Raw genomic sequence first — 24241 nt, 5'->3', positions numbered from 1 at the left:
TAAAAATGAACAGTCAAGAGAAAATTTTCTATGTCAATGAAATTGCAGTTTCTCAAGGCAACACAGAGGCTGAGACCCTACCCTTTGGGGAAGGCCTCAGGAATGCAGCCTCAAGATCTGCACCTAACTCAAACATCCGAAAAATCATATGAAGTTGCATTTCCCAACCAGTCTCCTGAGCCACGTATCACTACAAAAAAAACCAAACCTGAGCTTAGTTCTCTGCAACATTTTGAGATCCTTCCAGCAAGGGAGGAGGGATGAGGATGTGAAGGGAAAAGTGGGAGGAAGAAGGGAACAGCAGCTTCTCCTTCCTAACCTTTTATTTCCTTTGAAAGCTTTGCTCTCTCCTTTACAGAGTAAAAACAGAAGCTACTTTCTTTTCCTCTGTCCTGGAAAAAGACAAACAAAAAAGCTGTATCTTCCTTTACTCTTGCAAATATCCCACCCTGTCCCTGCCACGCTTTCTAGGAACTGCAGCTTTCACTAAGCTGCAGAGACAACTTTTGTTCCAAGTGGTTCTCATTTTCAATTCCCATTTGAAGTTTAGTGAAGTACCAGAGCATAAACAGATGCCCATTAAGTTCAACACCAAATCAAGTAATTATATTTTTAAAATTACTATCTTGATCTCTGGAAGATGCTCATTCTAACCTCTGACTTCACAAGAAAATTATTTGACAGACCACAGACACATTAAAAAAAAAAAAAAAAAAACAAAAAAAAACCCAGTAACTGAAAGGAAACTGAGTAACACCAACATCCCAAGCTCCTACGGCTGCTAAACTGGTCCAGTTCCACATGGACTGAGGAGCTGGCCCCAGCATTTCCCCATTTGGTCAGTGATGAGGAAGAGACACAAAGTTATTTCAATTCATAAGCTACAACAACTGGAGAGGAATTCTTAAAAATAAAGGTTGCATATAAAAGGGGCATCACTCTGCGCTGTTACAATGTCCCAGTGTGTCTTCTTGTTTTCCAAGGAACTTTTACTTTTGCCAGTAAGTCTGTTATTGTCAAAAATCATTAAGCCATCCAGACCCAGGTATTTTAATTAGAGACTTCACGGTTGGCTTCATACCCCAAGGAGAGGATTAGGGGCAGGAGCCAGCCCCACAGCCACCATCACCCAAGTGAGTGGCTGCTGTTACGACAAGTTTTGGCAAGAGCCAGTGATGAACAATTTGCAGGCATCAGCCCCAGTATGACCGTAAAACACCATTATGAAACCCATATTCATGCATAGTAGGTAATCTTGAAAAAGTTCAGAGCTGGCTTTGAACATTTCAGCCCATCTTGGGACAGGTCAACAACCTGTTGGGGATTCAGCATGCCCCAGAGCAGCTGGCTGGTTTCACTGAGACAGGCAACAATGCCACTGGGTCCTGTCCATAGGTGAAAGGCATATTCAAAGCAGGTGGCAACTGCCTTGCAGGGAAAAAAGGTCATGAAAGTTAAATTCAGAAGTACCTCTTGACTGAGTTCAGTACGACACATTCCTAGGCCAAGAGGACAAAGGCAATCCCCACATCCAGACCCTTCACACAAATACCACTGGAGGGGAAAGGATGCAAGAAGAAAGTTCAGCAGTCAGGAGGACATATGGCTCCCTTTGCATTTCTCTACACCCCCTCTTGTAACTTCAGGAACCACACTGCTGATTGTCAGGGTGTGTTGGCTCACTTTTCAGTGTCACATCTACCTTACCCTGGCTCCTGTTAGGGGGGATGTCAGAGCAGAATCAGCTCACCAGATAGTCCCACTGGCACTGCTGGGGTACTGAGTGCCCAAGCTGTCCCAGCCCATCTGAGCTGTACCCACCCCTGTCCCAGAGGCTGCATCTTCCCATGCCCAGTGGTCCCATGGCTGATGCTAAAAGTAATGTCATGACAGGGGGAACTGTTACCAATTCCGTGGTAGCATTTGGAATTTCTTGGGAGAGCCTTATCTCTGTGAAAAAATATAAGCAAGGATTCTACATGTATGTACAGTGCCTCCAGTCTTCAGTGCTGATTCACCAAAACCAGAAGGCATGAGAGATCTGTGACTGTATATCATCTGTTTAAACAAGATATACAAAACTAGAGCCTGCTAAAAATTTATTATTTCTGTGAATTTTTATTTTTGCCTTCTGGCATGGAGGTCTTTGAGGCTGGATCTCTTTAGATCTTTTTTTGATCTTGAAAGTTCAGAACTTTGTCAAAAAGACAGAATATAGGGAGATTAGGGTGAGCATCTCCACCTCATCGCAGAAGTCCAGGAACATTAAAAAGCCCCTGTCATACACTGCAAGACTTTAAAGCTGGTGATACTGAAATAATTTCCTCTGCAACAAAGGTGTGAGAGGAAACATGGTCCCCTTTACTGCATCATGTGATATAGAAAAGTTGCCAGTGCTTCCAACCACCATGAAAAACATACTCAATCTTGAAAACAGCTATGAAAAGATCTTTAAAATCTGCTGTTTGCTCCTCCATTTCCCCAAGCCAGGAGTCTTATGTGCACACATATGCTACCTTTCTAACATGATTACTGAGTTCTGCTGAAGGCACTTGCATATTCAAGAAGGGGATAAAAAAGTTTAAGTCCCTGAAAATAGATGCAGTAGACCTGGCTCTCCTACTCCATGCAATATAAAAAGCTACGTATTTCTAAAAGTTGAAAAACCTGAATGGGGCTGTACCCAAGCAGACCCAGACCTGTGTGCTTCCTTAAACCAACAGCTATTTCAGTTTAAAGATACTTTGGGCTGTAAAGTGGAATGTTAGAAGTGTAAGCATATTTGCTTCAATTGGCCTCTGCTTTAGGGACAATAATCCATTTAACCATCTCAAATCACCTCCAGTCAGAAAAGCCTTTGCTCTATTAGCTGCATCTGACAGACAACAAAATAACAGAAAATCAGCTGGAGAAAATTTTGACAGAATATAAAGCACGAAATGCCTTGAGAAAAAAATCTCATTTTGCCACCACTTCGTATAAAAATCTGTTTTTGTCACAGACTTCACTGATTTAGTGTCTGGTATTCTCACAGGTTGCAGTAAGTTACATTCAGCATTTGGTATTACAAGAACTACTTGCCCATGATAATTTACATGAAACATCTGTATAGAAACATCTCAGAGATGACCAATGAAAGCTCCTTTTCTCTGAGACTTTAAAACATACCAGACTAATAACTGGAAAAAGTCACTTAGACCAATGATTTTATCTGATCCTGCAAAAACTCACACACCTCAATATTCCTAACAAAGGCACCAACTGCATAACAAACAATGGACTTCTGCAAAAACCTCAGATGATGGGGCTTGTACCCAAATGAAACTAGAAAATTGCTGATTTTGTCTTTGTTAGGCAATGACTTTATAAGCCAAAGGCACCAAGTTACCTGGGAGAGTAAGACTGAATGCATCTGCAAGTGTTTGCAGGATCAGGCTCTGTTTTCAGACAAACCTTTTTCAATGACAAAAGCCAATTCTGAAATAGTTGTTTCAAACTTATCACCTCTTCCAAAATATGTGACTAAATGTATTGCAAGGAGGATTTACTTTAAAACAGCCTTAGATAAGGGTGAAAACACACAAAACCATCTATTTTTTAAAAAGGGTTGAGGCACACTTAGATGGCACAGACTTCAAATGCAGATCAAACGACACTGATACAGATTTTAAATTATTTTTATGCATGAAATGGCTAATCTTATAATATCACACATCTAAGATCATCTGACTTGTGTGTCTGTCTGCATATTCAGCATCACAGCCTCAAGCTGAATAAACACACAGAGAGAAGAAAGAGATTCTTGTTTCCTGGTAAAGCTCCTTGCATTAAAGACCTGAAAGCAGGGCAAAAAGGCCCATTCAGAAATGTGTCACAAAACACTTCATCGCAGAGCTTTGTTGTGAGAGGGACGAAAAACAAAAAAGATTTTGAACAACAGTATTGCCTAATGGGATTATGTACACACAATGGTTTCCTATTGACAATACCCTACCAGGGAGTTACTTGAAAGCTCAATTTTTACCTGTACCAGTACTATATACATTATCTTATGACAGATATGAAACAAACAGGGGTTAGACCACAAAATAGTTACTAAAAATACTTCCTCTTCCAAGAAGGTTATCAGACAGCAACTAAATAAACCAGGTATTTCTCCCCACAACAATGTTTTATTATCTGTAAATATGCATCTCTTCATTGTGGCCTTACGCAGGAACTCAAGAAGCATAGCCTTTTGTAGTATGTTTTTGGTTACTTAATGCTTCCAAATATATATGAAATAGCACCTAAGTAATATAAAAAATAGTATCTTAATGGTAACATTGCAGTGTTTGAGGACAAACTAATAGCAATCTTTTGAACTTGTCTGCATACAAAAATTTCTCTGTACTTATAGCCAGAGAACATTCAGAGAAAGAGGCCTTAAGACTGAGTATTTCCCCTTTCCAGTTCCTTCTGTGTTTTTATTGTCTTAACTATGCACCAAGACAGAACAAGCAGACCATGATTTGAAGCTTCTTAAGGAAAAAAAAAAAAATTGAAACCCACATTTAGGAACAGAACTGCTGTGTACTACACAGGAAAAAAAAATTCAGTTTAGCAAATGGAAAAACTTACCCCTTCATCTCATAAAGAATAAATACAGCTATCAATACAGTATAAATATCCTTGCTTGTATTAATAAGGACAAATGAAATGTGGACACACAACCACTGTTTGATGTAAAGCTCATCTACAGCCTTCACAGTGACAGCTTCAGCAATCCCACCATCCTCCCCAGGCTGCAAGAACAATGTCAGAAAGAAAACTGAGGGTCAAGTAATCCATGGATCCAGGGTGAAGCTTTCTGAAGCAAGAAGGTGTGAGGAGGTAGCAGTGATGGTGAGGGTAGAAGGCCAGGTGTTTGCAGCCCATGATCAGGGTCTCCCACAGCTGATGCTCAGGTTCTGGCAGAGGTGCTGCCAAGGGGAAGCCAGTGCACTCCTGGCAGTGAGAATCATGATGCTTGATCCCAACAACAACAAGGAAACCATCTGTACAAGTTCAACAAGTGGGAGGTGTGAGTGCTACCAGAGCAGCACTCAGTTACCTGTGACAATGTGATAATGAGAACTGGGAAGATTTCCTCTCTCAGGCAGGATCTGCTAACCACTACTTGGAGAACAGGAGATTTGTATGCCTTTATTTTTGATTTAGGAAAGAATCCAACCAGTGAAGGAAACAAAAACATACTTCTGCCACTATCCCTTTGACTGTCCGAAACTAAGTGTTGCTATACAAGGGCCATGGCCCCTACAGCAGCAGGGAAAAAAGAAAAAAAGAAAAATTGTATTACTTTGCTTCTGTCATCCTTTTCCTCCTCAGACCTGCATGATAATGAGCTTGTCTAGCATGGAAGGGAGAGAGGAAATGGCTTTGTGCTTGGATAAGTAGAGGCAGATAGATGCATAGATGCATTCATCAAACACTGATGACATTTGACTGGGAAAGAGGGCGAGCACAAATGTGAGTGTGAGGAGCTGCAGATGGCAGGGCTGCAGGAGGAGCACAACCCTCAAACCATGTGCCAAACCCTGGTGTGGTTCCCCTTAGAAAATCTCGGGTGGAAGCCAACATGAAGGCTCATTTGGTAGCTACTTACATCAAAGTCAGTGGCAAAATTTTGCATTACTGCTCCCACTTAAAGTGAAATTAGCTATGCTTTGTATAAAAGTGGCACTTTTAAAAATCTTTCTTTTAATTAAACGAACAAACCCTCCTTCCCAGACCTCACAGACAGAAACCACTACTTCCTCAGCTGATGCAATTTCGCATCTAAAAACAGCTCAGGACAAGGGTGAAAACTTGCTGGGTATGACATTAGCCTTGTCTGTTGATCAAGCTCACAAACTGCCATCAACAAGGGAATCAGAATTCTGAAATTTTGATTTTCCTGTTTCACCTTTTCCAATAAACAGACAGGTAAGATATCTGCTAATGTAACTGCCTGTAATTTCATAATAAAAAAAAAAAAATTCAATTTTCACAATTTTACATTTTTTATGTAAAGCTTTAGATGAGCTTTACATCAAAAAAATGCCACATTATGAAATGCAGACTTAGAAAGCCCATAACTTACTAGCAAAAAAGAAGACAGATGCTCAGTGATCTAATTCAAAAAAAGTTCCCTACGAAGTCTTTTTAAAACCTCCCAATGGAAAGAGGGAAGTCAGTGATTTCCAGTGGAAATGTCTAAGGGGTAAGGCATCATAGGGTCAAATAAAAAGTCTATTAACCCATGTGGAAGGAAGGGTATGAGAAATTTAAACTAGCTCAACATGAGTCCCTTTTTCCGAGAAGAGGGAACCAGACTTGGTCTGAACATCCCTAGTGTGGACATCTGGTTCTCAGAACCAAGCTCCTGGCTCTACTGACCCACTCCTGCTGGGCCCTGCTGCTTGTGGACACAGACACAGCACTTTCTGGATAGAGAAGCTCTTGGTCTAAACAATGTATAGTGCCAGTGGCCCTTGCTTAGCTTTGTTTCAGCACAGTGGATGTTTTAGCTGCTTGTGCAGAACCAGAAACAGCACAGCCCAGTCAGGCTGTCACCCCCAGCATGGCACAGGCACTCTGTGTGAGCAGCTGATAGAGCTTTCGAGATGGCTTTTCATTCTGACTTTGCTCTCATTCCAAGTTTATGGAAACAAAAACTTGAAGAGCAGTCAGAGAATTACAATCACACTGTGTCACAAAAGCAGAACTTCCACCTCAATTCTACATTTCTTACAGCCTGCCCACCTCCCTCCATAGTGTAAGACAAAGGATTAGCAGTGCTCTGACCTTCAAAGTCACACTTGAAGTTTTATAAAGAGCATTTTTGTCCATTTCTATTAATGTGTCAGTAAAAAGAAAGCTCTCTGACCTGCTGTTCGACCAGAGATGTGCTGTTAACTTCAATAAAAGCAGAACCACAATTACAGTCCACAACAATGACAACCACTCCCAAAAAAAGATCCCAGGGAGAACAAGTATACCAATGGGAGCAGGTCTGGACAGAGCTGTAAGCAAAATCTGTGAAAACGTGTAAGGGAAGAGCACATGTTGTCTTTTCAAAGTGAGATTTTCACAGGAGCTCATAAGAGTTCCTCAAAATTCATGGTTCAGAGACTCCCAAAAAATCCCAGCTTGAATTGCTCGACTGCTCCACTCTCTTGTGCAGGAATAAGACAGGAATACAGACGTGTAATTCATAACAAACACTGATGAAGCCAAGTTTTCATTACCATAACCCCACATCTCGGGAAAGTGGATGTGAGGGTTAAGAGCCTCTCAAAAGCTGTGCTTCTTCTAACATATGTAAATGACACACAAAACAAAACCCCAGACAAGACCTCGTTGAAATATTCTTGGGAATCGTACAAAACAGAGAACTGCAACAACTGCAAGACAACTGCCAGTTACACAGAAGACTGTGCCACCCTCAGCTGTAGATATCACCTTCATTTATCCTGTAAGACATTCGAGATACGCAATCTTTCATAGGTTGGAAATATTACTTCTGCACCTAAAATAGAACAGGCAAGCCTGATTCTGTTCTCATTCGTACCTGAGCAACCCTACAATTAATTCAGAGCCCATTTGTTTTCACATGCCTTGACATTTGCAAACACAGTGGCTCACAAGGGCTTTTTCACTCCAGCCTCTTTGCTCCCACCCCATCCTCCCATTTTTTGGGAGTGAATTCCAGATACAGCCCACACCCTTGTGCAGTGCCCTGCTGCACAAAACATTTTGTGGGCACTGGGCTCAGCTCCTACAGGATATTGAGGAGTACAGACATTTTGTACATGACTAAACACAGCATTGGTACCACACCATAAAAACCAACCTCCCTTCAAGTGCAAGGCTACATCCTTCCAGGAAAATGAAGCTTGTGAGCTCATGAACTCACTGAGAGAAAATATACATTTCCATTCACATCATCCATTCAGCCTTCACACAAAATTTAAGAATAGCAACAGAAAATACCACCTCAAGCATGTCTATTTAAACATACTTGCAAATTCATACAACTTGCATTTTTTTACTTTTAAATTTATTTACTCAAATGCTGATCCCTGCTACACCATAGCAGTATCTTTGACCTGAACAGCCTTACATCAGCAAGGAAACTAATGAACAAACAAGAAACCAGTATTTATAATAATCTCTTTAAAACAAACAGAGGCAAAAAACCTTGGACAATGAAGTCTGTTCCTTAAATCAAATGTGCACAGACACTTGCTATTTGGAAGGCTGTTTGTGAGTTCTGCAGTACCTGGAGTGTCTTCTAAAATAGAAAAGCATTTTATCTTGAGGCAAGTCACGCACATTGGAAAATACAGATTTTACAAATAAATCTCAAAGGTCACAATGGAGGTATCTGACAGCAGCACTTTGTGTTCTGCTGTAAAGTTGCTTTTTTAAGAAACCACCTCTTAGCTGCCACTTCTTCTGCATTAGAAGAAGTGCTTTTAAAAGATGGCATTCTACAAAACAGTAAACATCACCAGTTAAAAATCAAACCCGGTTTTCCTTCAATTAAGTAAAAACTGCCTCATGAAATTAAAGAGGTTCCTAAGATACACAATTGGTTGAAGACTGGAGGTTATTTAAGCTCCATTTTAGAAAATGCTAATGACACCTTTATGTTTCAAAGACCACACCTCTAAGACTATGAAGAGCAGCTGGTGAGTTATCCACACCTTTTTACACAACTCACCTACCCCAGCCATTAAACTGCACTTTGCACTGTAGCATCTGAAGGCTCTTCCTCTCCTCTTATTACCCAAAAAGTCCTTTCTGTGTTTTAGTTGGAAACGGTATCATTCAGTTCAGTAAAATTGGAGAATTATGAAGTTTGCTTGTAACTACTAAGCCTGCTCAGTTCTGCCCATGTCCTAGGTATCTTGGTGGAGTCTTTGTTTTCATGCAGCTCCCTGTCACCTACACAGGACTTCACTCCCTGCTGTGCATGTCAGCCGCACCTCACAGACACGTGGACAAATCCTTCTGCCACCCCATGGCTTCTTGGGTGTAGCTGATTACAACCTCAACTGAAAAAGGAGGAAATTAAGTTCCTCTTTTGTTGGATCTGTAGGTACTAGCACAAGTGCAGAAGCAGGAAAAGAAGTTTGGTCTGTGGAAGGGCATGACATTGAAAAAACAAGGAATAAAGTCTGTGAGCACAAAAAAAAACACAAAACAAACTCAAAAATGAAAAGATGTTTTTGAGACCCATTTCAGACCAAATGTAGCCTCTGGTTTATGTTACATCCTTCAGACAGGCTGAGTGCAGGTTCCCAGAACACACCAGCATAAACAAGGAGCGATGAGAGCTTCTTAAGCTGTAGGTACAGACTGTACTTGTGTACACACAAATGTCTGTGTGTGATCCAAGCAGGTCTGAAGGCAAAGGGCCTTACATGATTTTCACCCCCTGGTTCCCTTTCCTCCATCCCTAGATGTGCTTGGGGTATTGGATGAAACCAGACATTCCTCCAGGTGACAGAGAAGTCCTCCCTGAGTGCCAAAGGCATCCTAGGTCCTTGGGGCAGTCAGGCTCTGCCTTCCTCCAGCACTTTGCACCGAGGAAACTAAAATTCTGCAGTTCTCCCCCTGAAGTAGGCTGGGGAAGCTGTGCTGCTTGTGCCTTTCCAAGGGCACATACATCACCACCCTGGGGTTACAATCTGCTCCTCTGTTATAAGAGTAATTGCAGTGGGGAAGAGGCTGCTGCAGTGCTGCAAGTCCCCTCTGTAAAAAGCAATGGTAGTAACATTCCACTGTGATGAAATTAAAATCCATGCCACTGTGCCAGCATGTAAACCTCCTGTCAGACAGGGACACAGCTCAGCTTGGGGTCACTCACCTCCTCCCCTTCCCTTCTGATATTTTAACCTCTGTGTGACTGAACCTTGCTGGAAGGCTGGGGACTCCCCTAGCACCGCCAGCCATGGCAAACCCAGCAGAAACAAAGATGCTAGGAATGCTGGAGCATCCCCACATTTCCTTATCCACTTTCCTTACTGGGAGTTGCTGACACTTGTATTTCCAGTGGCTCTTTCTCCATCCTGAAATGGGAAGGGAAATCATGCCCCATGCAGGGGATAAGACAGAGAGAGGGAGCCATCATCAGCCTTCCCATGATGCAGAAGACAAAAGTTCACCTCCAAGGACAGCAACAGTGCCTAGGGGTTGGTACCCATGGAGGCTGCACTGTCATCGCCACCACATCCCCCTATCACTTCTCTATCCCCATGCCTACACAAAAAATACATGCAGATATGTCCTGTGGGGTCATGGGTGAGGCCACACACAGCAGATAACATGCAAGGGGGAGAAAAAACAGTTCCCTGAAAGGAGGCTGCAAAGTGAGTGGCACTACTGACTTCTTGGAGCTCAACATCCTACCCAAAGCCCAGAGAAAGGGAACAGCAAGCTGAAGAGCTTCATCCCTGTTCTTTCCATGTGGCTCAGTTCCAGCTGCATGATATGTTGCAGAAAGAAGTTTGCACAGTGTCACCTTACAGATTTTTCCTGTTACACAAAATCATGGGTTTTTTTTTTGTCTTTGTAGGAAAATATATGCTTCTTTTGAATGCCCTTACACATAAACTGATGTGCCTATATTTGATTTGCCTTGACAGCATACAGATTTGAAAACCTAATCATATTTTCCTTGGTAATATGATTGTATGTAGGAACACCAAAATGCAATCCAGTGCTGTCTGAAAAATTATTATAAATAAAGTTATCTAGCTTTCTATTTTTAAAGCCTGCCAATAACATACTATAAAATCCCTGATATTGCAAAGATTTACTTAGTAGCATAACCTTATATGCTGATACTCAATTTAACTAATTTTATACATATGTAAATGTACAGTTCAGGCTTTGCAGGATCTTGGGTCAGAAAGGACATACCTTCCTTTGCCATCCAAGACAAACACAGAAAAATATATTTCAGTTGTGGTAAGTGAACCATTTTTTCCCCCCAAACCTCAATTTCACAAAATTGCTAGCCTAATCTATAACATGGAGGAAAACAGAACTGCTTGCTAAGAACATCTGCCTGTCCTTGTGTTTACATATGGGGTGAAAAGCTTTTTTTTTTTCAAAAATACTTCTTCTAGAAAAAAAGTATCCTCTGCTTCACTTTTTATTCCCTTCTAAATTTTCCACAATAGAAAACCTTCCTTAGCCAAACCCCCCAAACACAGATGCTAAGAGCACTGTTGACTCTGAAATACATCATGAGAACAGAAAATACATTTAGCATTCATGACAGGAAAGCAGTTGCTATGAATGTAACACAGTAGGCCCTGTAAAGGAACCTTGAAGCTCCTTAAGTATGTACTCCTACAAATCTGCATATTGCAGCCTGAAAAACAAACCCTGAGACTCCCTGAAGTTTCCCACTGGCACATTGTGTTTTCTCCAGCCACCAGTGAAGGCTTCTTCTCCGAACTGATTTACTGAGTTCTCTACCCTGCACTCGCAGCAAATAAAACTTCTAAGACCTTCTTGTGAAATACCTTCAAATACCATTCCTTAATTTTTTCAATGTGTTATTTGAAAATACAGGAAAGCTGACAGATACTCTCCATATGCCAAATTATGTCATTTCCAATTTCTAGGAATAATACTTCTCACAGCAAACTGGCAAAGGGATTTTTAGCCAGCTCTGCAGCTTGCTGCACCTGCTGTGTTGCTAAGCCTGGAATCTGAGGGCTGCCCCACAGCCATTTTAACAATTCTGAGTGTAAAAGAGAGTGGTTGTCAGAAAGGATTACACCCTTGAGGGTATTATCACACCTCCAGAGGTGAGTTTATGGATATTTGCATGTGTCAAAAGAGAATCTGATTTTCTTTATTTATCATGGGATAAGCTGATGTCTGCAGAAGTTTCAACATACATAAGTCCCAACATGTAAAACCAAACCTTTGTGCTTTCAGGTTAAATTATGAAGATGAGCCTTTATGTTCATATAGTGGAGATTCTGCCTGAGAGGCTACAAACAGCTGAAACTGGAGGGGGTGGAGGTGGAATTTAAAACAAACCAACAAATCAGGATGTGGCTCTTTTCAGGATCAGAGTGCTCAGCCTGGAGAAGATGAGACTGAAGGGCAATCTCTTCAATGTTTACAAATACCTGAAGAGTGGCTGTCAGGAGAACAGGACCAGACTCTCTTAAATGGTGTCCAGGGGCAGGACAAGGATCAGTAGTCAACTGGGAGGTTCAACTGAAACTAGGAATAACTTCTTTACCGTATGGGTAACAGCACTGGAACAGGCTGCCCAGAGAGGCTGTGAAGTCTCTGTCTCTGGAGACATTAACTCACCTGGATGCCATCCTCTGCAACCTGCTCTAGGTGAACCTGCCCTGGCAATGGGGGTTGGATTTGATGATGTCCAGGGGTCCCTTTCAACCACTAACATTCTGTGACTCTGTTTCTCATCTTTACCTCCTATCACACTTGACATTCTAGAGACCCACTGGACAGCCCATTTGATATAGACTTCTTTGAAATGAGGAAGCCACACACTTCCTAGAGGGTTAGCATTTTTGCTTTTCAGAGAAATTCATTTTTGTGTTTTAGCTGCTTTGAACTGATCCAGGCTGAGCTACATCCTCCGCCAAAAGAGTTCTCAAAGTCATAATAATTACAGATTCAAGCACACTTCCTATCCAAAAGCTGTCCTCAAACTATGATCTGTCATTATTCTATCTATCCACCATCAAACTACGTTTTTGGAATGACCTGAAGAATTGCTAATGCACATGATTGCTACCAACCTTCACCATTTCAAGATACTTGCAGCAGTATTGTGCAGCAGAGAGCTGTGTAGCAGGCTCCTAAGGAAAGGGCCACCCTGGCTGCCTCCATTGGAGCTTTGCTGGTGAAGAAAAGGCTGAAAAGAAAGACAGAGTAATGGAAACACAACGACCACATAAACAAACCTGCAGAATTATTGCTCTTCCTCCACTCTCCTGACAGCTAATGAGTGGTCACCCCATGCCAGTGAGGCACCTGCGTGGTAAAACCACAGGACTTTCCCAGGAGGGGCTGGACCTAGAAAGCTTTGAACTGGTGGCCAGTGAAGGCAGCCAACACAAACATGACTCTTCGTATGTTACCAGTTCAGGTTTTCTGACAGGGGTTAATGAACACCCCCTCAGGCAGAGCCCTTTCACCCACTGGGATCTAAGGCCATCTCACTCTGAAACCTGCCCAGTCCCGAGGCTCCAGCAGAGGCAGCTCCCTCTCAGTGTCTGTCCCTCTGTGAAGGTGTCTAATTAATTCCCTAAGAGTCATGAACACTACGTGCTGTCCCAGCTCCTCTTCAGAATTGACAGCAAAAGGTTATTTTTCCCTTGTCTAATAAATTTTACCTTTTTCATCTGCCAGAGATGCTTGCTAAGTTGTATAGTAAGAACCTGAAATATGCCAGAGCAAACTTCTGAGGGATGTTTTTAAAAGCTCTTTGTCTTAAGGGAACAAGGCTGATACATCAATGCTGTCCATCTGTCTGAGCATCACTGTATCACAGTGACTTCTGAACCAATGTCAACTGCAACTAACATCTGGAATATGACCACATTTCCTCAAGTTTCAAAGGAAGCCACAGAAGGAGGCACAAAACTGTGCCCTGAACAGGGGAAAAGTCAGGCAGAGAACAACAGTGATGGATGCCTGTCAGTGTGATGTGGGGCTGCATGGCTCAGAAAGCTCACCAGCAAAACTGAACCACTCTGACACAGCCCAAAGTGATCCCGAGGACCCAGCCTCCCAGAGTGCTCATGCTGAAGGACATGGGTGTGCTCTGTGTCCCTTGACAGGACCCCTGGAAGAGCCTGCAGGCTGTGTGCATGGGGACCACAAGCCCTTTCTCAGGGAGCAGCCCTTGGGAACAGCTGACGACTTAGTCTGTGCCTATAGCACTGAAAATGGGCCGTAAGGGACCTGCCTCAAGAGATGCAGCAGGATGCTGGAGGTGCAACCCAATGAAACAACCTTTATTACCTGAGTCTGAGCCCTGCTGCTGAATGTTCCCTCTTCAGGGTGGCACAGGGAGGCCTAAATAGCCTCCCAAAGTGACAACTGAAGTCAATAAGCACCCCCGTTTTTTTACAGACAGCTGCTGCCAGTGGTATACAAGATCACACACCTATGAAAAGACTTAGTTCAGCACGTGCACTTCCCAATTCACTTCTCAGACCATTAAATTGCTGTTTTCACGCTATTCTTGTATACGTCATTCTGAAAGTCAGGCTGCCTTGAAGGGCTTTAAGTTCAGAGAATAAATAACAGAGGCTCTGTCACACACAAAAGGTCCGATGTGCTTCCAGCAGTTCCCTAACCCACTCCTGATGGTGGGATGACCCCACAGGGTGGACACTGCCCCCAGCTCTTTGTTTTGCTCCTCTTTCAGGACTATGTAAGATGCTTGTTTCTGAGAGACTCTTCTTTTGTCTCTGGCATGTTCACTTTGGAGGCATCTCCTGTGGTGGCCTTAGGAGGACTGGGCTCTGACTTCTCAGCCCTCCACCTCAAAACTAAACAGCAGGATTCAGCTCCTCAGTCACATCCTGGAGGCTTCCTCTGGCACTAACAACCCACTGCACTTTGCAAGTTCTAAAAAAACCAGGCAAGTCAGCCATTCAACCATCCTACTCTGCACCTCTCCAGAACATGACTACTGAGGCCATATACAGCTGCATATTTTCTAATGGGTAGAAACAAATTGAATTTTCACAAGCTTTACTAATCATAAATTAATTTTATAATTACTTGGGAAATTAGTTCTGTCTTGTAGGTCAATAAATTCTGAAGATAAATCCATCTGGACCACAATTACTTCAATGTCCTTTTGACTGGACCTCCTCCCCATGATTACTCAGCAGCTATTCTGCTCTGCTTCCTTCCCAGCACCAGCTGCTCCCAGGAGGAATTCTCCTGCCCATCTGCCTTCAAGCCTGACACAGCAACACAAACAAATGCAACTGTAAGCAATGTTTAAACTCCAAATCCAATTGCTGATTTGCTTTCTTAAAAAAAAAAAAAAAAAAAGACACAACAAAAACCAAAAACCAACAAAAAACAACCCCCAAAACAAACAAACAAAAAAACCCCTAAATAAAAAAACAACCTAACAAAAAGAAAACAACACAACCCACCAGAAAAAAAAAAAAAGGATGTGCTTGTTTCTAACCACCTGGCTCGGTGGAAAAGGCCTTATGCAGAAGAGGAAATTTCACATATGGAAACAGCAGCGTCTTTCCCAAGGAAGACTATGGCAACAGAATTCTAGGCATACACAAAAACAAGGACCTAGGATCACCACCTAATCTACAGGATATAAAATTATTTTTAAATAGTCTTGCTGAAATCTTGTTCCACAGAGCTTCTCAATAATAAAAGATGAAACTGTTAAAATTAGTTCTAATTTGACATACCTGGAAAATATAATTTCACATGAAGGAGACCTGGCCCTAGCTTCCAGCAGCCTTGTGTCCTCAGCCACGCATTCACCACAAAACTGAGACAAACTCCTTCTGCACTAGACAGGAGCCTTTGGCATCAACAAGCTGACTTCTGAACAAGTATGTTTTTGCCATTTACATGTAATTACATACTAGCCTCCAAACAGCTAGAAGCTCCATGTTCTTTTCTTTATCATTTGTTTCTTGTGAATACACACAGAGCATAAACCCAAACCACATTAATGATAACCTTGTTAAATATAAATTAGTATGCAATTATACAAACTGCTAACACAAACAAAAAAGCCAGGAAACTCTGATTACACTTCACAATGGTTTCTGAAAACTAAATAAAAACAACAACATAAGGTAGCCTGTCTTGCCTGATACATTAATAGAAAATGTTTTCACATTACAAGATAACTTTACCTACCTCAGCACAGGACTACCCTGTCAGACAGTGCATCAAACTCAATTTCAAGGTTGCTGCAAGGAGAGCAGAAAGGTAAGAGAAGAGACAGCGGATGTACACATTCACTACAGAAAAAAAATCTCTTATTTTCCTCTCTGCTTCTTGGCATCATCCTCTTCCAGGTGAGCTAATGCTGGTCTCTGGGAGTTGCTGTGATTCCCACAGTCCACGTGCTAGGCATTTGGCTTCATTCAGAGAAGCAGAAGGTCCATTTGAACCCTCCATCCCTGGGCTTAAGCCACCCCTTTGCGTGCCTGAAATTCGTCTTCTATGCAGCTAAGAGTGAACCCAGCAACAGAGTCCCTACCACATGTTTTCATTGAGATGATGAGGAGCAAACGCTCAATACAGCCTCTGAGGTCTGCAGCTTTCCATTCTTGATGTTTTAAAATATATACCTTTCCAGAACAGAAACGAATTCTAAAGGCAGGCCAAAGTCTGCCCAAGGCTCCACATGTGCAGCCTCACAGCAGTCAGCAAAGCTGAGGGTGTAAACCAGAGCCCTTTCCCTCTTAAGTCCACACAGTTCTCAAGTCACAGGAAAGGAAAAATTCTCAAGTCACGGTCTCTGAAAAATTCAGAGTGGCAAAGAAGAGCAAGGGAAACCAACAACAGGAAAAGGAAGGGCTGAGGGAGAAAGTGATACAGGTGAGAAGTGAGCATCCTTGCCAGAACTGAGTGCAGAATCACAGCTGCAAGCCAGGGAGACCAAGGAGGGTCTTTAGGAATCTTAGCACAAATAAATTCACTAACCGGAAGGATAAGGAGAATCCAGGTTCTTGAACACTAAGAGGGTTGTGCCAAGTACATTATCACCACCAAGTAAAAAGTTCAAGAGTAGAAAAGCAATTCCCAAATCATGGTCTGTGGGTCACTTCTCACTCACAAGGCCACGGTCAGCAGTGTGCAGAACTGTCACAAACTGAAATGCACAAGTGTGCCTTTGTCACACTGCTGTGCTGGTGATCCATGATGCAACTAGAGGGTTGTCACTTCTGAAAATGTTTTGAGAGACACATGACTGGCTGAAGATGGGTGGTAACCCACCAGATGGCATTTTACCTGGCAAGGTGGGGCTCTCTAGCACTGCACCTGAAAAGGAGCTCAAAAAAAGCCACTCAAACAATCCAGATGGAATTAAAAAACAAACAAACAAACCCCAACAACAGTGGGGCACACAGCTAAGACAACTTTATCCTGGAATACCTACAAGTTAGTTGGTTTTGAAAGGGATTTTTCTAGAGCAATCTATGCTCAATTACCCTTATAAACCCTTGCAAAAGCATGTGACTCAAAGTCTACCTATTTGTCCAAGGGAGAAACAAGAAGGGAGCGTGGCAAATGGGGAATGTGGGAGTGGCGGCCGATGTGAGCTTGGGGAGAGCAGTCACTTCCTCCGGCTTCTTCCCTAGCTCTTCTTCCCCCTCAGCCTTTGATAGCCGAGTATGTTGTTGAAAAAGTGAAGGAAAATGATTCTGTACCCATGGAGCAATTAATTCAATATGCATTTACACATTTTCACGTGACTACACCTCCTTAGCCAAAAGTCGCGGGTTTTCAAGTAGGTAAGGTTATTCTTTTGAGATAATCTTATTAAAAAGCAAAAGAGTACCCGGCGGCAAGGAACAACCCACAGAAACACGAACCACTTGTAGATAAAGCAGCTTATTTAGGGAGGCAGCGAGACGCTGCTTACACCATGCGCCGTGCACCATCACTGGGCATCGATGGCAAGATTTCCTTCCCCTTTGCGGGCTGCGGATCTGCTTACAAGGCACTTGGGTCCGCAGCCCAGAGGTCAGGCAGCACGGCGGGCTGAACCCCCAATTCCCCTCCCAGCCACCAGAAAAGAGGTGACAACCGCCCCGCAGCATCGCCGGGCTGCAGTGAGGGCGGGCGGCTGTGCAGCCGTGCGCCTGCATTTCTTCGCAGGAGCGAAACTTTCCGCCACTGGAGCCCAGGCGGGAAACACCGATGCCTTCCCCGAGGCTTGAGAGCCCCTGGGCAACCTGAACCGAAGTGCCCCTGAACGCTCGCACATCCCCGCCGCTGCCGCTGCTCCCCCAGCCTAGGCGGTACCGGGGCGCCCCGGCTCCCGCCCGGCCCCACCGAGGGAGGCTCCGCGCCACCGGCGCTCCCCACCCCGCGGCGAACGGGCTGCCCCCCGCCGCTCCCGCCCTACCCGAGGGACGAGCCCACCGCCCGCGCATCATCCCCGCATCCCTTGTATCCATCATCCCCGCGGCTTACCGGGACCGCTGCAGCTCGAAGGCGGCGGCGGGGCCGGGTTGCCCCAGCTCGCCGCCACTGCCGGCGGGGCCCTGGGGGCTGGCGCGGCCGAAGGTCGCCGGCAGCACCCCCGCCGTGAAGGAGTTGAGGCGACCGCGGCTGCCCGCCGCCGCGGCGCCCAGGAAAGCGGCGGCCGGCACCTGCACCGCGGCGAAGGCGTCCTCCTCCTCCTCCTCGTCTTCCTCCTCCTCCTGGGGCCGGGGGGACTCGGTGGGCGCCGTCGGGGGGCTGCCCAGCCGTGGCGGCGGCGGGGCCTGGCGGGGCCTGGCGGCGGGGCCGTCGTTGCCCGGCGGCGGGGGCCGCCCGTCGAGGGAGATGCTGGTGAGGAAGGAGAGCGCGGCCTGCCTGCGGCGGGGGTCGCTGCGCGCCGGCGGCGGCTGCGGCGGCCCCGGCGGCGGCGGCGGCTGCCCCTTCCTGGGACAGGGCTCCGGCGGAGGCAGGGGCCCGGCGGCGGGGCTGCCGGGGCTGGCGGCCGTGGCGGCCGCCGCCATTGTCGGCCGGCTCCCCCTCCTCTCCCCGCTAGCCGGGCGCTGCCTCTGGCTGCCTCCCCCTTAGGCGGGCGGGCGGCGGGGCATGGGTGCCGTCGGCCCGCCGGGGTACATGGGGGTGGAGTGGGGGTGCCGTCCACCCAGCCGCACCGCTCTGCCCCGGGCCCCCGCCGCCCGCCCGCTCCGTATTTATAGGTGCAGCCGCGCCGCCGAGCGCCCTGTGCGATAACACGGCAATCACGTGTGGGGAACGGGGAGCTGGAGGAAAACAAAAGCCCGGCCAGCAGCCCGGAGGAGGAGGAGGAGGGAGAAGGGTGGGTCTCGGCGAGCTCCCTCCTTTCAACCTCTCGTCTTTTTTTTTCCCTTTCACCCCCTTCCCTCCTCCTCCTCCTCCTCCTCCTCTTTTTCCCTTCCTGGATGCGAGGGGGCGGGCGGGAACCGGGGAAGGTGGAGTCTGTGCCCGTAGTATACTGCACATGGTTCTCGGAGCCTGGCACAGCCAGCGCCGGTCCTGTGGTCTGTGGTTCGGCTCGGTTCGGCTCAGCCCGGCCGGTCCGCATTTGCTGGAGCGGCTCCGGGCTGCAGCCCTGCAGTGCTCGGCGGCCCGAGCGCTGCTCTGCGGCTTTTGCCGGGTCGGAGTCGGTACCCCGGGGCAGGGTCTGTGTCTCCGGCGGGAGGTTGGAGGGGAACGATGGGAGCAGCTGCGGGTCATGCATGGCACAGCTGGGCCTGCCCCGGCTCGCACGGGCGGCCTGCTGCGGTGTAAGGCGTGCGGCTGCCTGTCTGTGTGTCTGTGTGTCTGTCAGTAACATCTCACCAGCTCCCTGAACTGTTAAAGCAACCCCCACCGCAGCCTTTCCCTCAGACGCCTCCCCAACCCTCCTCTTTCCCCCGCACCAGGGAAAGCACAGACAGTGAGTTTGATCTCTTGTGCGGAGCCCAAGCCCCAGAATCGCTGTGTTCCTTCTCTTTTCCCAAAGTGGTGGCTGCTGTGCAGCTGCCTGCAGGTCAGCACCCTCCCTCCTGCTGCAGCTGCGACTTGGGAGGGTGGGTGGCCAGTCCCACCTCAGCATAAAGCTCTTTTACCTCTTTATTTTGATCAACTCAAGCGTGCTACAAGTGTTCTTGTCCTGTGATGATAATTTCATCAACAGCTTATGTAAGGGTTGGATAACAGATACATACAAACAGCAGAACATATGGTTGTTGCAAGATACTGACATGCACCTTCTTCATAATGCATTGCAGTGACTTCTATTATATTGAAATTATCATTGGTGGATGATTTACAGTCATCCCAAACTGTCACAGATATTGTAGTTGCCTCTTCCAAATCTATCAAAAGTTTGCTAATTAAAGAAAAAAAAACAAAACCAAGATCATATGGTCAGAGAGAGAAACTTAATGATGTTGCAAGAAGCTACAGTCCCAGGTTTGTGTTCCTTTCCAAACTGACCTTTTGAGCATTCAATGACTTTTGAATTGCGCTCTGTGAGTTGGATTGATTTCTGAATGTTTGGCCTTTGCTGACACTGAGTGCCACAAAACACGAGCTTTAAGAGGCCAAGTCCCTGGTGTTGGCTTCTTACGTGGTGAGCATGCTGCATCCCAAGCAGGAAGTGCTGAGCAAGGGAAGGGGAAATGGTAGAGGAAAGGGATGTTTCCCACATCCTACCTTCTTAGAGAGGTAAGTGCTATTTTGAGATGGAAGTTCTCCTTTCAGAATGCTCTCTTAAGGTTTACACTGATGCTGTCATTTCCACTTCAGAGATGGATCATTTAGATCTCTCACCACCCTGGAGAATAACCCACCTGGCATCTCCCACGTCCTGGGAGAATGCTCTGTACCCCTGTGGTAGCCATGTGTCAAAATGTTTTGGAGAGGAAGGCTGTGAATTTGCAGGCCACCTGCCTTTGATGGAGTGGGCAATGTTCATTTCTGACTGTAGGCCCTGCCCCTGCAGTGGGAACCAGTGGGATGTCTGGTGTTGGGGCAATGATGCACTCGGCTCCTGTGGAGGAATTCCATGCTCCTTTTGAGCCAGTATCTCTTTTAAAAGAATTCAGGACTTTCTGAAGGAAGGCCCTAGGGAAGTGTCACTGTTCTGTGGCCTGATATCAGTGTGTTCCCCAGATGCTGACCTCTGGTCCAAGGACAGCTACTAGATAGGTCATGAAACTCAGGCTTCCCACATTACAGCTGAGTAAGGTATACACTGGGATTTTTTTTCCCCCCTTGCGTTTCTGCAGTGAAGCAGCCACAATGTGTATTTTCTCTGGAGCTCAAAAGCTTGCTATGGCAACTGAGTCCTGGAGAGTATTTTCCACATCCATGTCTCATGAGACATACAGGTCTGGGAAAGAGAGCCACCACCAAAACGCCACATGGGGTTCCAGATGTTGGTCTAACGTGGGACAGTTCTGCACAGGAAGTTCAGAAGTAAGCACTCCTTCCACAAAATTCCTCCTGTGAAGTGATAAATCACTCTCTGTTGTAAGCATCAGTTTAAATTTTGGCACAACTTCAGCTCTAGAGTTGCCTAAAGGGGAAAGTGTTACCCCTCTTCCTTGCCCACATGTGCATCCAGATGCTTTTTGGCACCTGTTATTTGCAATACTGCCTATGAGATCTCTGAGATTATCTCCAGAAATGCTCGTGTGATGCTTACTGAACCTCCTTGCATCAAAATTAGAGCTGGGGGGGAATAAATTGCAGTCCTTTTCCAGCCTGGCTTATTCAGCTGAGCTCACCTTGTCACCCCAACAACTCTGTTCACCAACCTGAATACCTTAGTGGACCTCAACTGATGCCCATAGTCTAACATGCACAAGCTGCCTCTGGGGATACTGTGTGTATATAAACTGCATTTTGCAAAAAATCACGTCAAAGGTGGGTGAAAACGTCCCTTCTACTGCATGTGAGAATAAACCTACTTGAGAAAGCCACATGCAAGAAGAAAAGCATGACTTTTTTCAGTATGAAGTGAATCTATTTTTGATACTGAGTGGGGTACCACAGTACAAAGATAATAGGCACGTTAGAAATACCAGGCTCTCTAGACCTATTTATACATTTAGTAGCAAATTTAAATGGATGTGCACAACCTAAGGTGGATGTTTTTTCCAGTTACTTACATCCTTTTTGATCTGTGTTTAGTTAAACTATAGATGACTATATGTGCTATAGTAGTCCTGTCTGCTGGAGGATATGTGGAAATGTTAAAGAAATCGACTTTGCAGCTTGAAACTTTTTTCTTTGATGGGAAACCAGTGGTTGAATAGAGGAAATAGCAAAGTTGAAAGGAAACCCAAAAAGACATATTCTGGAAGCTTGCTTCTCTGACTGTTTTTTCAATCATTTCCCTCTCCTAGTTCTCGTCCAACCAACCAGCTCTACCCAAGTGCAAGCAAATGTTTTTATTTCAGAGGTCACAGGCTTATGTAAGTGGTTGGATGACAAGTGGTAATAGGAGTGGTAGAGCAAGATGGCTTTTTCACCCAGTGCACCAAGAGCTGGAAGACAGATTTAGTTGGTTGTGGGTGTTAGGAGACAACATGGAGTTTGGGGGATCAGTCAGTGTAGCTGAGTGGGTTTAAAGAGCTTGAGGAAGGTGGAGAGAGTTTGGACAAAAATGAAAGCACAGCAATTTACCAATTTGAGAAATGAGACTGGAGAGATGGTGCCTCTGTGTACTCGCCTTCAGAAGAAAGTTAATCCAAGTGTGGAAACCTCAGATTGTCTTGTTTTTTCTGGAACTAACGTGAGGGCAGTCCTGGAGTCCTGCTGCAACACAAGCATGAAGCCAGCGAGACAGAAAGAGCCAGTGTGAAAGGCCACAGACCTTGGGCTAAAGCTGGGCTCCTGAGCAGCTTGCCAAGTCAAGCTTAAAAATGTCTTTGCAGGTGAATCGGAAACTTCACTTGGAATTCGAGTTATAAGGCAAGATTTGTATTGTTCTGAGAGTTAACTCTGCAAGAATAACCGGTCCTGAGTCACCAGTCTGAGTCACCAGGCCAGTTCTTGAGTGGCCTCAGCATAGTGTTTGCCTGCTTTAGTGTCAAAATCAAGTTTCTTTCTGTCATTGACACTTGTTAGAGCTGCAGAACTGAGGCAGATAGGGGAAGAAAAAGTAAACACAGCTGTCTCTTGGAATTTTTTGACAGGCTTGGGTTTTGACTGTCAGGATCAGCCAGGTAAATGCTGTTAGGCAAAGCTCAGCAAAGAAGTAACCTGGAGATAATTCTTCTGCACTCCTGTATTTGAGACCAGAGATCATTATTACTGGTAGTCATGGATATCACTATCAGATCCCAACAGCAGATTTCTTGTAGCTTGTAGGCAGATTTGCTGGGCAAGACTTTGGAGCATCAAGAAATGTGTGAAGTCCCTTTGCAGAAGAGAACTGCACTTTGAAAGAAGAGAGCAGTTGTGACACTGGACAAAGACTTGGAACATGGATTTCATAATCCTTCTGTTTAGGACTGTCTGGCAGAAAAAAGTGGTAGCGGGAGTCTGAACACATTTCACTGAGATCCACAGTTAAGAATGGAAATTGGATAAAGACAGGACAAATTCTTTTCAGAAGACTAATACTGCATCTGGATAGCAAGGCTGGGTTTGGTGCCAGGCCCTAACCTTCTGTCTGTTATAAATGTAGCCTGATTCTGAGAAATGCTAAGTACTTGTGCTTCCCATTGGTGATTTTTCAGGAGCCTGAGTGTTTCACTCATCGAGAGCAGCCTTTGCTGGTTGAAACATAAAAGCTTGACATTAATGGGAGCATCACCTTGCTTGTGGAGCAGTGTTCCTTGAAGATGCATAGGTCCACACTGCTCTCTGTACGAAGAACCTGACTTTGTTTCCTTGCATCATGCCAGGATGAGTGCCAACATCAGCCAGTTAAGTAAAACCAATTTCATATATGGCAGTGAGGAAGTGGGAGAGATTTGTGACCACCTGATGTCATGGTTGGAGCACTGTGGATGACTGCAGGGGTAGGACACATAGAAGAGGATGACCTTACAAAGATGAAATGATGTCTCTGTAGATCAGCTGAGGTGTGACTGGTCAGGGCACCCAACCTGACACTTATTTTAGATGTCAGAGGTGCAGCATGCATGATGTTTGTGTATTGAAAGGTTCCTGAGATCTTCAATAGTCTAGTAGCACACATATCAGCTGTAGGGCCAATCTGATAGTCGTTTGTCCCTTGGAGAAACTAGGACAGTCTATTTAAGTGGTCAAAACTCACATCTGTATCATTACGCCAACTTACAGTACCTTTGGGTGGGGCTGGTGGCAGCAGCCTTTTATTAAGAGCATTTATCATGTTCCATTGCAAGAAAACCATGCTAAATCCATGCTAGATCCAATTCAGGCCAAACATTTCTTGGAAAACTTTGGTCAAAGTGGTTATGCCAGCTCCAAGGACAAGACCATGAGAAACACATCCCTTTGCCCACATTACAAATTCTTGTGA

At 45.2% G+C, this 24241-nt stretch overlaps 1 protein-coding gene across 2 annotated transcripts in view; it reads right to left on the bottom strand.

Annotated features, from left to right (window-relative positions):
* CABLES1 (Cdk5 and Abl enzyme substrate 1) overlaps positions 1-19119 on the bottom strand; it is a 74907-nt gene extending 55788 nt beyond the window's left edge. The window contains exon 1 of one of the 2 annotated variants that reach the window (XM_071737307.1): positions 18235-19119. In XM_071737307.1, the coding sequence (XP_071593408.1) occupies positions 18235-18764 (530 nt within the window). In that variant the 5' untranslated portion in view covers positions 18765-19119. The remainder of the gene's footprint in view (positions 1-18234) is intronic. The other variant, XM_071737306.1, reaches the window with a different exon arrangement.
* Between the last annotated feature and the right edge of the window lie 5122 nt (positions 19120-24241).

Source organism: Heliangelus exortis, chromosome 2 (genome assembly GCF_036169615.1).
Source record: "Heliangelus exortis chromosome 2, bHelExo1.hap1, whole genome shotgun sequence".
Taxonomy (NCBI): Eukaryota; Metazoa; Chordata; class Aves; order Apodiformes; family Trochilidae; genus Heliangelus; species Heliangelus exortis.
This window is presented reverse-complemented; position numbering and strand designations above follow the sequence as displayed.